Source organism: Stegastes partitus, unplaced genomic scaffold (genome assembly GCF_000690725.1).
Source record: "Stegastes partitus isolate 25-593 unplaced genomic scaffold, Stegastes_partitus-1.0.2 Scaffold797, whole genome shotgun sequence".
NCBI lineage: Eukaryota > Metazoa > Chordata > Actinopteri > Pomacentridae > Stegastes > Stegastes partitus.
In genome coordinates, this window is record NW_007578528.1 from 271,206 (window position 1) to 287,515 (window position 16,310).

The 16,310-nt window shown below is 45.4% G+C and overlaps 2 protein-coding genes across 2 annotated transcripts in view; one reads left to right on the forward strand and one right to left on the reverse strand.

Moving 5' to 3' along the window:
* The window catches only part of cyth2 (cytohesin 2), a 15,684-nt gene extending 7,216 nt beyond the window's left edge, over positions 1–8,468 (forward strand). Inside the window, exons 7-12 of the mRNA XM_008292245.1 lie at positions 596–744; positions 827–938; positions 2,059–2,135; positions 2,557–2,628; positions 2,900–3,054; positions 3,966–8,468. Of these exons, the coding sequence (XP_008290467.1) occupies positions 596–744; positions 827–938; positions 2,059–2,135; positions 2,557–2,628; positions 2,900–3,054; positions 3,966–4,053 (653 nt within the window). The 3' untranslated portion in view covers positions 4,054–8,468. The remainder of the gene's footprint in view (positions 1–595; positions 745–826; positions 939–2,058; positions 2,136–2,556; positions 2,629–2,899; positions 3,055–3,965) is intronic.
* Positions 8,469–9,495: 1,027 nt separating this feature from the next.
* LOC103364954 (neuronal pentraxin-1) lies at positions 9,496–15,419 on the reverse strand. Its single transcript, XM_008292256.1, has 5 exons — positions 14,805–15,419; positions 12,760–13,288; positions 11,823–12,076; positions 10,684–10,863; positions 9,496–10,335 (listed from the first exon to the last, which is right to left on the reverse strand). The coding sequence occupies exons 1-5, from the start codon at positions 15,417–15,419 to the stop codon at positions 10,126–10,128; spliced, it is 1,788 nt and encodes a 595-aa protein (XP_008290478.1). The 3' UTR covers positions 9,496–10,125.
* Between the last annotated feature and the right edge of the window lie 891 nt (positions 15,420–16,310).

Consider the following 16,310-nt stretch of genomic DNA (forward strand, 5'->3'; position numbering starts at 1 on the left):
CTGCTCATCAGCAAAGGCCTCTCATTGGTCCGCTGCTCATCAGCAAAGGCCTCTCATTGGTCCGCTGCTCATCAGCAAAGGCCTCTCATTGGTCCACTGCTCATCAGCAAAGGCCTCTCATTGGTCCACTGCTCATCAGCAAAGGCCTCTCATTGGTCCACCACAGTTTTGTTTGTTTTTTAAATTATTCTTTTCAACCACAATTCAAAGCAACGTCTTATTTCACCAAATTATAATTTAGCACATTTTTATTTCTTATTACTTTTTCCAGTTTCCAGTTATCTGAGGGACTGCTGTGGGTTTTGTCTTTTCTCTAATGGGAGGAGATGAATACATCTGAGGACGGCTGTAAAAGTCTTTTTATGCTTTTATCCTTTTTGCACCACCAGAGGAGTAAAACTTTAATGGGGCAACGATGGTCAAGGCGTTCTGTTTTATTTATTCTGATAATATTTGGAGCCATTACTTTAAGACTTCTTGCAGTTAAACAGATGAAAAACAAACAGGTGTGAGTTCTTTCTGTCTTTCTAATCGAGCGTTGAGCACTACACCTACTGAGTGTTTCCTTGTCCTCTGGTGTCTCCTCTGTTGGCAGACACGTGTTACGTGCTGTCCTTCGCTATCATCATGCTGAACACGAGCCTCCACAACCCCAACGTGAGGGACAAGCCCGGCGTGGACCGCTTCATCTCCATGAACCGGGGCATCAACGAGGGCGGCGACCTGCCGGAGGAGCTGCTCAGAGTACGACCGGCTCCGCCCCGCCGCTCTTCGCTCTCCTCTGCTGGTGCTTTTGCTTACTGTTGTTTCCGTCTTCATCCCCCAGAACCTGTACGAGAGCATCAAAAACGAGCCCTTCAAGATCCCCGAGGACGACGGCAACGACCTGACGCACACCTTCTTCAACCCCGACAGAGAGGGCTGGCTGCTGAAGCTGGGTGAGACGAAGCCGCTCTGCTTCTTCTTCATCGTCTTGTTTACCGTGACGAGTTCCTCTGAGGCTTAGTGCTGTGGTGAAACCTCCGGTCTCTGAGGTTTGCTGCCTCTCTGCCTCCACTCGAGTCGTCGGCGTCCGAACGCGAGCGCCGCCACCGTGAACACCTTCTGATCTGATCGTGTGATTGTGTTCCTCTGCATGGCGGGGCCTGAGATCTGTGTCACTAATATGAACTCTCTCCTTCTCTTCCTCCTCCATGTTTCTCTGTCTGTCTCTAAATCCTCTGGTTCCTCTTGTCTCTGCTTCTCGCTGCGATTTCCGTCCTCTACTGCCGCTGCTTGTTTTCTCAGGAGGTATGTACTGACGGAGTCGTCGCATTCAAACACTGTAGAGGAGATCTAGTCTGGTAGTTTGCTGTAAACTGTAGACCGTAGAGTCGTGTGTGGGGTGCACCATGGTTGAGTTTGGCAGATATTTTCTGAAGCTTTTGTTGCACATGTAGCTGCACAGATTTATCAATAATATAATAATCACAAAGAACGTGGTGTCTCTCCTGCAGGGGGACGAACGTTTTATATTTTATATACGTGTGTGTGTGTGTCTAAACATTATAATATAAATATAGTATAATAATAATAATTATCTCCATTATTATAATAGCTGTAGGGTTTCTCACTCTTTTTTTATATTCATATAATTAAATAAATCATCTTTCAGTTCCATTTTTAGCTTCATGGTTTGTTGCTTTTGATTTTTGAGTTTTATTGTTGTGTTTATGGTTTGATTACTGTTGGAGGCACAAACATATCATTTATAATAAAATGCATTAATACTCTATATGCTGTATTGCTGTATTTAGTGCAGCACTTAAATGTACTTAGTTACTTCTGTATTCTCTACAGTCTCTTCAAATGTGTCCGTCTACGAGTAGAAAACAAGAAAACTTAAACTCCTTAAACAGTCCCATGTTTATTTTTATTGAGCGTCTTCAGCCTGAACGGGACGTTTGTCAGCGTTCACTTTTCCCATATTTATTGTTAACGATACGACGTCATCGTGCGTCCCTCGTAGTTTCCCGTGAACTCGCCTCGCTCATCGTCGCCGCTGTTTCTGTGTTTCAGGAGGACGAGTGAAAACCTGGAAGCGCCGATGGTTCATCCTCACGGATAACTGCCTTTACTACTTTGAGTACACCACAGTAAGTGTTCCTGGAGGGGATGAGAAACTCGCTGTCTGTGGATCTCTGTCATGCTCACTGATAGTTTTGGATGTTTTTGCTTTTTTGTGGAAATGTCTGTTGGAGCTGAAAACAGTTATTCTGTCAAGATGGATGGATGGATGGATGGATGGATAGATAGATAGATATGGGCAATGAAATTGTCTGGTTTGCACACTCCCATATAGATAAAAGTAAAAACAGTAGGAGTCAGACAAGCTAACACGTATCACCAGAGCCTGACAAAAGCCAAACACTGACTCCGGTTTGTTTGCTAACAGGGCGTCTGTTAGCGGTTCAGCTAACAGTCAGCGTTGGGTTCTTAGTGCATTTCTCACCTGGTTGCATGTTTCTGCCGCAACCAATGAAACTGTCAATAAAAGCCTAAATGTTGCACCAACAGGATAAGGAACCTCGAGGCATCATTCCTTTGGAAAACCTGAGCATCCGCGAGGTCGAGGACCCCAGGAAGCCCGTAAGCATGCACACTTATTCTTTATTCAGATGTACGCCTGGAGAAAACTGAGAGAGAAAGAAAAACCCACAGAGTAACTGACAAAAGTAATAATAAAGAAGGATGTTCTGAAAGTTAAGTCCTGAAATCAGACGTTGCTTTTGAGTTGTGAGTCATTTTTAAAACACAAGTGACTGAAACTGGACAGAAATGATGTCACTCCTAGAAAACTGTCAGCAGCATCACAGGCGTCGACACGCTGACGGAAGTTTCTTTATCTCTCTGCCGTCAGAACTGCTTCGAGCTCTACATCCCCAACAACCGCGGCCAGCTGATCAAGGCCTGTAAGACGGAGGCCGACGGGAGGGTGGTGGAGGGAAACCACATGGTTTACCGGATCTCTGCTCCCACACCTGAGGAGAAGGACGAGTGGATCCACAGCATCAAGTAGGTTCAAAAAAAAGAGTTCAGATCAGCAGGTCATCTCCAGAATATAAAGGGACACAGCTGCTTCACTCGCTCCTGCTTTAAACCACTCAGCTGGTGAATAGAAATAAAAAGGCGCCACCTGCTGGTCAGAGGTGTGAAACTGAATATTTCACCTGCAGAGAAAAGTCGACGATGTGACGCTTCAAAATTAGTCTCTTAGTTTAAACTTTTCACGTTTGTGTTGTTGCTTCAGAATTAGAGTTTAGTCACATATCCACAAAAAATGGACTCAATATTCAGACTTTATCTTCCTGTGTTTGTGCTCGTGGTTGGACTCCAGCCTCCTGATCTGTCATGTAGAGCATCTGACCATGCAGCGATCTGTCAGCTGCTCTGTGTATCGGGGATTAGACCTCTGATCCAGGTTTGAAAGAGAACCAACAATGGCACCAGTTCTCAGAGACTGTCGAAACAGGAGGGCCGATGTCGGATTTTTACACAGTCCTTGAACGCATCATGTGTAAATGTGAAGTTAAAAAACACCTAAAACTGAGCTTAAAGTCATGATGTTTAATCAGAGTTGCTTCATTTTATCGTCTTATTTAAAGTTTCTCCAAAAACATCAAGAGTTTGCAGCAGATCCTGTGATAAGCTACAAATCCAGAGAGTTTCAGGTGAACTGCTCCAGTGTTTCCTCAGAGAGACTGAGAGGAACCTCCAACCTGCTGGATCCATGTGCTTTTATTATTGTTCACAAAACTAATTCTAAAGCAACACGAGCATTTAAACATTTACATTCAGAGCCGGTGATCTATCTGTGAAGCAGTCAGGATCATGAACACAGAACCAGAAGCAGACCAGAGCTGTTGCTAACTGTCTAAATCGTGCACAGCCTTTTATTTCCTGTAACGTTCCTGTCGTCTGCTCAGGTCTGCCGTCAGCGTCGACCCTTTCTACGAGATGCTCGCCGCCAGGAAGAAGCGTATATCGCTGAAGAAGAAGGAGGAGCAGCCGTAGATCTGCCTTGGTTCTCCTTCCTGTCTTCCTTTGTTCCTGCTCCTCAACTACCTGTTCAGAAGTTTCGTTAACCCTCCCGCTGTGAGGACTTCCTGCTGTCCCGTGGACCAGACCTTCTGGTTCTGTTAAACACTACGTCGGTCCGGCTTCCCGACTCTGCCGCTCGGCCTCCAGGTGGAGAGCATCCGGCCACGTTCACACCAGTGCTGATGGTTTCTGTGGGTTTCCTGTTCGGACGTTTGGTTCACACGTCGTATCGAAGGATCTGAAAACGCTGACCGTCGTGATTTCAGATGACTGATTCATTTATACAGCACATTAAGTAAAATGTACAGAAAAATAGTAAAACACAGCGACTAAGGAAAAATAAAACGAGCAAAACTCAGACACGATGACAGAAATCAGAGAATCAGGCGCCAACGAAATGAGTCTTCAGCAGCAGCTTCACAAGTCTGAGCAGCTCTCAAACGGAAAAGACTCGAACACATTTATGTTTTAACCTGAAGCTGATTTAAAAAGAAACGGCCAATAGTGACCACAGAAATAAGTTCTGACCAGCAAACCTTAAAATCACACGACTGTCGCTCACGCGGTGTCCGACGTTCAGCATCTGTCTGATCATCTGTGTCGCTTCTTTATTTTAGTGACGAGGTTACAGATGAAATAAACTGATTGCGCTGCTTTAGCAGAGAGACGTGCTGCTCATGTACAACATTTAATCCATTATCAGTCCTTCTTGATCACCAGTAATCCAGCTCGACCCTGAAACAAGCACCTCGCTCGATGTTCATCACCAGCACGCTTTAACAACTTATTCTAACTTTCCCAGCTTCCAAGGACAAAGTTGTTGTTTTTCTGTATCTGTAGCTCGGCTGGTTTAGTTTTTAGCTCCTTGTTCTCCGTTTATTACAGTTAATGAAGCTTAAAGCGCCAACTTCCTGCTTTACTCGCTGCAAAGACATTCATTCATACATTTTTGCAGCATTTCAAACCTTCACTTTAAATGAACTTGCATGGAAACGGCTCGCTTTAGCCGCGTAGAAACCCTGAAAGGAAGAAAAAGTCACTAAAGAGAAACACTACAGGCTGCTGAATTCATGTCCTCGCGCCTCAGAGAAGAAAACTCGTATTTCATCTGCGTTTTAGCTTCAGTTTAGGACCGTGAACTTTCAGAACGTGAGCTTTATCTGCACTGGTGTGAGCCTGGTCCTGGATGTTCTGGGCAGCAGGAGCTTCAGCTGTCGGGAAGCCCAACTTTACACTAGATGTTAGCAGGTTTTCCACTGCAGGAGCTTGTTTTCTCTGAGCGGGTTCAGGCTGCATCAAACACTTTTAAGGGCCATTTTCAGGCAAGAAAAATTGACCTAAAGGTACATTTGGAGACGACAAAAAGTGTTTCTGTCCTCGTCTGGTTGCAGTTTTCGTCTTGAACCTCCTCCAATAACCTAAAGCCTCCGTTGTTCTGGTTCCTCTTTGTTTTGCTGCACTTTGATTTAAGGGAAACAGAAGAAGTGAGATCAGGCTCCTGCAGTGGAAAAACTCAGAAATCACAGCGTTTCTTTCTTGATTGTGCCGAAAAAAATGTGAATTCAGTATTGAGACACTGGTTAAGGGTTTTAGATTGACTGCTGAGGTTCTGTGAGGGGAAACCTCATCACTGTATATTTACTGACGTTTTTATCGCCAAGTGACTGTTGGTGTTGGAGGCGGGGCGTTGGCAGCTTCGTGTCTCGGCTCACGAGACCACGTTTCCTTCAGCATGTTTCCGAACATGTCCGAGCAATAGCAGAAGTAGAAAACTAGTCGGGAGGCTTGTTAACGAATCCTTTATGACACTAATACTGAGCAGTCGCCGCCGCCGCCGCCGTCATGTCCTCTCAGATGTACGCATGCCACAGTTCATCCCCTTCCTGCCGCACCTGTCTCACCTGTCAGAGCCGGTACCGTGAAATCACAAAGGCAGCTCATCACGATGTACACTTTCTGTAAATAGACGTTAGCATATTTGTTTACGACACACATAGAAATGATTTAATTTATTCTTTATCTTTTGTTAAGATCTGATTTTTGTACGAGCTACTGTATTACTGCATGTGGACGAACGGAGGCCGATCATGCTAGTGCACTGATTCCACGGCGTTAGTGTTCTTTGTTGACTTAGAGAAATTGCATTTAACACGGAAGCTGAATGATCCTGTTCGATTGTAGGCTCTTTATGTTCTCTCCTTAGTTTTTCTCTCTTGAATCTGACTCGGTAAAGCACAAAGCGGAGCTCAGTGATTGGCTGTGAAGAAGCTGCAATTTTCCACGACGGCGAAACAAGGAACACTAACCGACGTCATTATGTTATAGTCAGAATATTCAGATGTAATGGATCAGTTTAGACTTGTGTCCAGTGATAGACTTTTTTGCTTGACAGTTCATGAACTAGTAGTTTAATGGATTGGATTTTAGATGGTAGGAAGAAGAACCGTCTACTGCACTTTATCAATTCTAGCATTTTGGAGAAAATGCTGTTACTCTGACTGACGACACTCTGAGGCCAGTGTTGGACTCACAGCGTCTGCGGGGACGCGGAGGTCTGCGAGGCGTACATTTTGTCCTCTACATGTTACCCAACAGCGCCCACGCATGGAAGACGTATGCTACTGCACATGAGCGCAACAGAGTCCTTCAAGCTAGCTAGACAGTGACGGGATCGATGTTGGTGCAACAACGTCGTAGCACGATAGAGGAAACCAGTTCAAGCTACACCCTCCTACAACAGATACTGGCTGCACCCGGTCGGACCGACGCTTCATCTGTAGACGTTCAACCCGGACCAACATGGCCACTCCTTCTGAAACAGTTCCCTGAATCGTGTCTCTGACAGAACGTGAGGCGAAATCGGCCGAACTTCTCTTTACATCGACGGCAGTTAGCTTTTTCTGAGTTTCCAGAGGTCGTGCAGAGAACTGTGGACACAAACTATAAGACCGGTTGCGCTTTCCATGGTGTCCACCAGCACACCAGAGTCCATGTTGGTCATGAAAGAGACGTAGATGAGTCCATGAGGCGAACTAGTAGAGTATTAATGTTTTTAGACACGAATGGAGTCAAAACTAGTTCCAACTTCTTTACATCTATAGAAACATTCACCTGGAGGGAGATTTCAAAGGAGGAGCGTTGAGCAGGACGCCCTTCGTTAAGCTTAAATGTCGACTTCCTGCTAATGAGAAGCCTTCAGTGTGACGCTCCGCCTCTTAAAGCGCGACTCGCTGCTGCCAGAATGCATCGCACGGCTTCTTACGTATATATTTGATGGGACGCAAACTGTAAGACCGACTGGACTTCCCACGGCGTCCACGAGTGTGCATGACGTAAACTTTGTCACAGTTCACAAAAGCGAAGCTGTAGATGTGACCTACTGGCCATTAATGGAACTGCATGTCTAATCGACTATTAAAATGTATGGTTTCTGTTTGACCGAGGAAGACTGAAGGAGTGGTTCTGGTCGCGGTTCTAGGTACATGTTGGTCAGTCACTCTGTGGATGGAGCTCAGTGGGCCGACACAGCGCCGGACATGTGGAGGTTTTAGAGCTTCTCATTGTGTCTGGGCTCCATGGAAAGCAGTCGAAGGTCTTCCAGAGTCGACTTTGAAGATGCTTTAATTAGAGAAAAACACTCGGTGGACGTTTCTGAAGGCCTGTGACAGTAGCTCCATGTGAGGGATTGTTTCTGAGGGGATCTCTGGAGGTTTCAGAGCTGGACTCATGGAAAGCAGTCGAAGCTCTTCCAGAGTCCTGCAGCTTCACTTCCAGCTGATCAGTGATGACTCAGAACTCGTTAGATGATGAAGAACCTCCCCGTCTCTCCTCAGAATAACTTTCCTGCCACGTGTGCCGTCGACTCGCTCGTAGAAATTGTGGATGATGAAGTGTACGCCTCGCAGACCCGCAGAGAGCATGACTTTACACTCTTTAGCGCCGTCTAGTGGTAGTGTCTCACACTGCAATACGCTGAAGGATGTAAGGACACAGCAGCGCCACCTCCTGGTCGGTTGCAGCAGGTTCTCGCCGCCGCGTCCAGACAGATCTGGAGTCGCCTTCTCTCTCCCACGTCTTCATCAGACCCACCGGACTCTACTTCCACGTTTGTGCTTCTGTCTGTAGGCCTTCACTTTCTGGGGATTCTTGAAGTGCAAAGTTGCCAAAAATAACTCTAATTTTATCCATTGAAACACGAGAAGAACACTAAAGCGACCCGACTCCTCTCTCCCCAGAGCCGCCACCTCCTTCAGAAGATGTCTTTATTTTGTATTTATTTATTTTTGTTGGCTGTGAGGTGATGACGGATGAATCATCTGTAAATGTAGCAACAGGAAAACCACGTCGGTGCCAGTAAACTGCTGTGTAACAATAAACGGTAAACAGAGCGCCGGCTGCTGCCTCTTTATTCCACCAGAACACGTGTTCGGATCAAAGCTGGAGGGCAGAACCTGGACCTGCTGCAGCTCTTCTGTGAGTATCAAAGGTTCAAATTAAGTTTCTACTTTAAATTAGAACGTGTGTCTGTGAATGTTGATGAAGTTTAAAGCCGTCCAGTATTAACATGTCCCAGCTCTACTGAACAGTTTCTATTATTACTGAGTTACTGGATCACATTTAGAGCTTTCAGTGAAATAACAACCGCGAGGCCGACATGAGTTTATTATGTCGAGTGAAATCATCAGAACTAACGAGTTCAACAAATTAAAATGAAGAAATGAAACCAAATAAGTGAAGCAAGCAGACGTTCCAGCTCAGATTCCACCAAAGAAACTCTGAAGATCTCAAACATTTCTGTTGATTAACTAAAACTGTTCAAACTGTGAGGAGATGCAGCTTCATCGTGTTCACGGAAGATTCATTCAGTGATAGTTTTGCAGTTTCAGCTGCAGATAAAAACAAAAAATGACGTTTCCACCAAATCTTCACCTAAAATGTAATTTACATGATAATGATTTAATAACTAAAGATTGTTTTCATGGTTTATTAATCTGTGGATTGTTTTCTGGACTAATCGATCAGCTGTTTGCTCCCTAAAATGTCAGAAAAAGAGGAAGCGCGGCGCCACAACTCAAATATCTTCAGTTTCATGTCACAGAGGAGGAAATAAGTGCATTTAACACTGAATCACAGAATTTATGAGATCAGTGACTGAGCTCAAAATCCTGAAGTGAAACAAAATCAAGTTTTTGAGCTTATTTTATTAAATCAACACAACTTGAATTTAGTTTTAAATCAGTTGACGCAGAAAGTTAAGTTGATGCAACATCATCATATCAAATGAAAATAATGTTTGTGATTAAATCTAGTTCAATAAATCAGGATTTATTTTCTTTCTACAACAGTTCATTTAATTAAGCTGCGAGAACAGACGCCTCAATTGCTTTTTAATGATCAATAAAACAACAAAACAAGTTACTTTCACATTTTTATTTACACAAAAACTTGAGGACAACAGCAGAACTTTGCTCCGATGTGCGGTAATAAATGTACAAGAGTCAAGGCCAGATTCAGATTCACAGATTCACAGTGCAGCAGAACGAGGATCTAACTCAGTGAAAAGAGACGGTGAACAAACGTTGAGTCCAGAACGTGTAAAAAATAACAATATAGTAAAATAATATAAAGACTTTCCAGGTGTTGGTCTCAGATTTTCCTGCTGCAGTAAAAAAAAAAAAAAAAATGGAGGCAACAGTCGAGAAAAAGTCTGAAGTCAAACCTGTGCTACCTACAGACGCTTCAGTTCTACGATTCTTTGGTACATCAGCCGTATGTTTCATGGAAACCTTCAGAAAGAGGATCCAGAGTTTCTACCAAACTAAAGCTTCGTCACCACGACGGGACCAAGCGAGTCTCATTCACATCATGACAATATGTCACATCCAGCAGCTGAACGGGAAGCTAACAGGAAACCGTCCGGCTAAGAAGCTAACACCATCCAGAGTCTTTATTCTTTAGAAAAAAGTTCCTGTTTGAGTCTAAACGAAGGCGTCGACTCTGCCGAGGCCAGAGTCGGAAGGACTTCAGTGTCTGTGGGCTCCTCCTTCAGTGACACGGGTCGAAGGGATACCTGGCCACGCCCCCGTAGAGCTCCACCTCCGACTCCGCCCAGGCGATGACGTCGCCCCTCAGGTGGCTGCCGCAGGACGCCAGGCCGTAGATGTCGGCGGCGCTCAGGACATGCGACCACATGTGCAGGTCGGACATCTCGCCGATGAAGGACTGGGTGGCGTCGAAGCGTCCGCCGAGCGTGTCCTGGAGACCAACACAGCGTTAGCGACTTAACGTTAGCAGAACGTCCAGTAAACACAAAAACACTGAAAACCTGGCAGCAGTGGAAGGCGGCGGGAAAAAGGTTCTTAAGAAGTAGATCCCTGTCACGTTTTAAATCTACAGAAATAACAGCAAATGTTTTAGCTGTTATTTTAGTGATTTTCTTTGATGTGTTAAAAAATGAAGGAAAAAGTGATTTATGCTGAATTATATAAAAATAAAAGCCGCACTGAAGGATGTGAACTCAGAGTGCGTCCGACTCTGAGGTTGAATTCTAGAAGGTTTCCAGAAGGTTTGAAGCCCCTGAATGTTAACTCCTGAGTCGTTTACCTGCTCCTGGCCCAGGATGAAGACACCTCCCGGCCTGATGGGGTGCCACGGCGACAGGTTCATCCCGGACCCCCGCAGCACCCCGTCCTGGTAGGCCTCCCACTGGCCGTCCCGGGTCGACCAGGTCACGCAGACGTGGTGCCACTTCCCGTCGCTCAGGGACAGCGGCAGCGTCGCCGTCTGTGGAGACAAACATCGCCTTTAACATACAGAACCTGCAGAAACATCACCTACAAGAGGGTAGAGTCGTGTTCTACTGCCCCCTGCTGGACGCTGGCTGTTGCTTCAACAGATCATTGTCCTTTTAAGAGTTTTAAGTTAAGTTTAAACTGGTCAGATTATGGCACGAATAACCACAAAGAACAGTAAAATAATTATATTTTAGTGTATTTAAATACAGTAATTTTATAGTCACACACGGTAAACCAACACAGTGGACATTATTTACAGTTTTGGCCTGATTTTTACATCCAACATGTAAATTAATCTTTTTTTTTCTTCTTCAATTCTTAATATACATATTTTTTCTTTTAAATAACTGCAAATATCTGTTAAAAAATATAGCATCAATTTTATGAAGAAAACAATTCACCATTTGTAAAAAAAATAAATAAATAAATACAGATTTTTAAAGTTGACATTATTATTATTATATATTATTATCTACAGTTTAAATCTATTTTTCATTTTATCTGATCAATATAACAAAACAATGAAAATCTTTTTTTTAACTGTGAATTGCTCAAAGAAGTTACCATTAAAAATATTTTTAAAAACATAACAAATAAATTAATAAATAAATGTAACAAAATATTATATTTATTTATATTTGCATATTTAAGCAGATTTAAATACAATAAACTGTATAATGACCGTCACACATTATAAAAGAACAAGTTCCTGATTGCTCATTTACTCATTAATGATGCTGTTTACAGGTTTGGGATGTTTTAGTATTTTAGTTTTTTTTTTACAGTTAACATGTAGCTGGAAGCTTCTTTTTTCATATTTTTACTAGTTATTGTCTGTAATTCAACAAAACAGGGAAAATCTGTAAAACAGCAGTTAAATACTCAACACCTAAAAACTTTATTTTTTCCAGTGTGACGTGGTGATCGTCTGGAGTTTCTGTGCGTCACCTTGTCGTCGATCAGCAGCTCTATGGGGTTGTTGCCCCACTCGATCAGAACCAGCTCGTTGGACTGTCCGGGCGCCGAGTAGGAGAACGGGGTTCCCAGTCCGGGTCCGACTCCGGCCTTTATCCACAGACACAGCGTCAGAGCGAAGATCTCCTGCAGCAGCGTCCTCTTCAGACGGCCGTACATGTAGTTGGTCCTCATGGGGAAGCTGATCTGGAAGGCGTCCGGACTCTGAGGCTTCTTCCTGCTAGAATCTGGTCAAAGAAAGACGGCGTCAGAACATCTACGGCTCCATTTAGTGGTGAGATCTTAGAGGCTCCATCAGCTGAAAATCAAGCTTTTTGCTTCAAGATATTTTTCCACCCAAGATGTCCCGTCATGAGTAAAACAATCAGTCGTCTGCATAGCGGAGCGTTTCTACCTTGAACCTGCAGCATATTGATGATAAAAACAGGTTCCAGAGTTTCGTACGTAACAAACCTAAAGAACTAATGCCGTCTGTTTGTAGAATGAGGCTTCCTGAATCATTATTCTTCTTCTGAACCACTTTTATGTAGAACAGTTTTATGGAAAACTCCGGTACAGCGGTATACAGTTACATCAGAGAACTTTTAAGACATAAAGGGTTTATGTTCACGAAAAAAAACCCTCCAATTAATTAACTTTGATCCACAGACATGTGTTATTAGGGGTTAAATCTCTTAGTGGTCTTAATATTTTAGTATTTCTGGATTTAGTTCATTAGAGATTGATCCTACAGGTTCTGTTTGTGTTGTTAAATTAACTCGATGTTACCAAAAATAGAGAAAAGTACATTTAAAATGAGCCAAAGAAGAGAAAACATTTTGGTGTCACTACTGTAACCTGGTTCTCTGGGTTTCTGCTCCTTCACGACGAGCAGGAATCGGACCTTAAGCGTCTGGACATTGAGCCGTACCTGTGAGGTAAAGCTGATTCAGTATCGTCTCCAGCTTGTTGGACCTCGGTCCCGGTGTTCTGTATCCCGTGTGTGGAAGGTAGCTGTGGCTGTCGGCTTCGTTGCTATGGTGATCGCTGCCGTCGTCATCGTGGTGGTGGCCATCGTCATGGTCACCATCTGCATCGTGGTGGTCGTCGTTGTGGCTGTCGTCATGGTGATCTGAATGGTCGCCGTGGTGTTCGTCGTCACTGTCGTGGTGTCCGTCGTGGTGGTCGTCTTGGTGGTCGTCGTGGTGTCCATCGTCATCATGGTGATCGTAGTGGTCGTCGTGGTGTCCATCGTTGTTGCCATGGTGATCGTAGTGGTTGTTGTCATGGTGTCCGTCGTCGTCGTCGTCGTGGTGATCGTGGTGGTCTCCGTCGTCTCCGTGGTGATCGGCACCGCTGAGGGCGGAGGTGTGGCGGTGCAGCTGCTCCTCCAGGGCGCCGATCTTCCGCTGCAGGAGCTCCTTCAGGGAGCTCGAGTACGAGGTGGACGAGTTCCTCTTCTGCCGGGAAAACAGAAACAGGTCAGACAGAAGCATCGAACATCACTTTGTATGTCACAAACGCTGTGTCCTCTCTGCAGGTATCTCTGGTTTCACATTGGATCAACAGATCTGCTGCTAGCTAAAGGGCTAACTAGCTGCTAGCTTTAGCTTCCTCAGCGACAGAACAGATGTTATTTGAGCCCAACAGCTGGTTAGAGTTGTAACATCACGCCTTAAAAACTCACGGCGGCTGTTTTTTCCTTCAGATCGTTGTGAAAAACCTGTGAGGAACTAATCTGCAGCCTCACCGATGTTCTCTCAAACTCAGACTGGTGGTACCAGACTAAACCCTACCAACAGTAAGAAACAGGATTTTTGAGACGGATTCTAAAAACAGTTAAATGCTTTAAAGGCCAACATTTGTTCCAAGTTGTTGGTTTTGCTTTTAATGTTTAAGCAGCACAGCCAGCCTGCTGTAAACCTCCAAAAACAGTTTGCTTGATCACAGTGAACCCTTTAAGTGGACCTTCATTCATTCATTCATTCATTCATTCATTCATTCATTCATTCACAAAAACAAAAGTTCAGTCAACATGATCCCGGACGAGCCCCCAACTGTGTGTTAATGGAAATGGTCAAACTGACATGATTTTATTTCCTTGTAATCCTAAAGCTGAATAACGAGCAGAACCTGTGATTTTCTTTACAACACGTCATAAACACTAATGATCTGATGGTCTGTAGCAATAATGTGGTTAGAGGCACATTTTAGCGCCGGTCCTTCAGTGGATTCTCACATCAAACCTTTTAAACTGTAAGATGTGAACATGAGGATCTGGACGTGAGGAGTCGTGTTGTAAACGTGATGATTTCATGCTGTGGTGGTCACATGCCGTCTGTCCGTCTCACTGCGTCTCTCTGTCCTCCTCCTCTCAGGTAATCCAGCTTTGTGGCCTCGTTACTGTCTGTCAGCGGAGATCACGCTAAGTCCTGCTGATCTCGGACCCCCTTCAGCCGAACGCTGACATCTGTCTGTGGTCACGATGCAGCAACGAGAGCTCCAGGAAGGACGAGGCTGACGGTGAAACGTCCAGGTAACGTCCAGATAACCTCAAAGCAACCCATCGGCCCTGACTGTCTTCCTCTACATGAGTAACCGTGAGCGCTGCTGACGGACGTCAGAGTCTCTGCTGCCAGAGTCTGATTGGATTCATCAGATTAACTCCTTTGTTGCTTCTTTGTCTAAAAGAGCTGCAGCTCAGACAATAAAACTATCAGACATCAGTGACGACAGCCGATGTGGACAAACACAGAGGAGGCACAGGAGGACACAGACAGACACACAAACAAACAAACAAACAAACAAACAAACAAACATCCTCCATCCAACTGTCCTTCAACCGAGTCAGAGCACACCTCTGTTTAATTACACCTGTTGTTTGTTTGTTTCTGTTTTTCTTTCGTTCTTTCCCTGTTGTTTACCTGCAGGTTGTCCTGTTTATTTGTTTGTCTGTTTGTTGTTGTTGTTGTTTACCTGCAGGTTGTCCAGCCTCTCCTTCAGCGCCTGCAGCATCCTCTCCATCTGCTCCGGCGATGAGGAGATGTCTCCCGGCGTCCCGTGCTTGTCCTTCTGCTGGCGGCCTGCTCCTCCGTCGGACCGGTGGCCTCCCGCCGAGGAGGCATGGTGCGGCGAGTCGGGGATGAGGTTTCCGTGGTGACCCTTCTGGTTGCCGTGGTGGCCGTTGTCGGGGTAGGTGCGGTGGTGCGGGGCCGAGCCGTGGTGCTCGTCGTGGCCGTGGCCGAAGCCCTCGCACAGGCTGAGCTTGGCGGTGAGCTCGCGTATGGTCTCCCTCTGGTCCAGGATGGTCTCCTTCTGCTGCACCAGGCTCTCCCTCAGGTGGAGGATGGTGGCCTTGGCCTCCTCGCTCGCCCCCCACCAGCCGGCAGGAGGCGCATTCTGATGCCCTGCCGCTGCCCCACCACTGCCCGGTCCAGCCGCCGGAAAACAGGAAGGGTCGGCGTCCACGGGGATGGGGGTGCACAGGAAGCGGGGGTGGGCCGTGGCGTCGAAGTCAGAGGTGGAGGCTGCAGGATGGAGCAGCAGGAGCAGCAGCAGGAGGAGCAGAGGGGTCCTCAGGAGGCCCTCCATCGGTCAGCAGCACTGAGGAGTTGGGCCTCACTTCAAAAGACGTGAAGGTTGTGGTGACTTCTGAGCTGTTGTGAAGGAGGCATCAGGCAGAAACGCTCCACAGATCTCCATCCACAGAGGCTCCAGGCATCAGAGGCGCTTCACCTGCTTCTCTGTCAGTGAAGGAACCTGCAGAACAAACCAGCAGAGGTCAGACAGAGGATCCCCAAAGGACGGACGCAGTGGTAGAACATCAAAGAGTTAACAGGAAGGAGAAGGACAAAATCCAAATGAGATCTTCTTCTGTTAGCTTGTTGAATAATAATAATAATAATAATCTGTGTTTATAAGTCATGAAACCATCAGGAGTTCATAAACCAGCACAGTGTTGAAGAAGAAAAGAACTCGTGTAGAAGGAAAGTCTGACAGAAGAAGACTATCCGTCACTTCAGCCCATGTTTGTATCTTCAGGTAAACAGGATGTGATGAAGGTTGACCTCCTCACTGGGACACTCTGGCTCCAGTCCACCCCAATACAGCTAGTAGTGTAACTAGTAGTGTAAATAGTAGTATAGCTAGTAGTATAGCTAGTAGTGTAACTAGCGTAACCTTGCATGTCCGAGTCATGTGCCAGAGCCAGCAGAGCGTGTCCAGGTGAGGATTAGTCCCAATCAGAGGTGTGACATCCTGACCCAACCGGCCAACAAGCTTGTTGTCGCTGCGTTGGGTGTGACTCACTTCAGAGGATTTGGATTCGTACAAACGTCAGCGGTGGTATTTATATTAAACCGGTGCGTTTATTGGATGAATGTGGTGGATAATTAACCTCCTGAACCCCAAAACAACAACAAGAAAGACACAATTCATCAGCCAGGAGCTGATTTAAACCTTCATTGAACACGTCATGACTGA

Coding starts and splice junctions, on each gene's coding strand:
- LOC103364954 (XM_008292256.1), bottom strand. CDS start 15,419: ATGGAGGGCCTCCTGAGGACCCCTCTGCTCCTCCTGCTGCTGCTCCTG. Junction 13,289..14,804: donor AGAGGCTGGACAACCTGCAG/GTAAACAACAAC, acceptor TTTTCCCGGCAG/AAGAGGAACTCGTCCACCTC. Junction 10,336..10,683: donor TCATCCTGGGCCAGGAGCAG/GTAAACGACTCA, acceptor GTTGGTCTCCAG/GACACGCTCGGCGGACGCTT.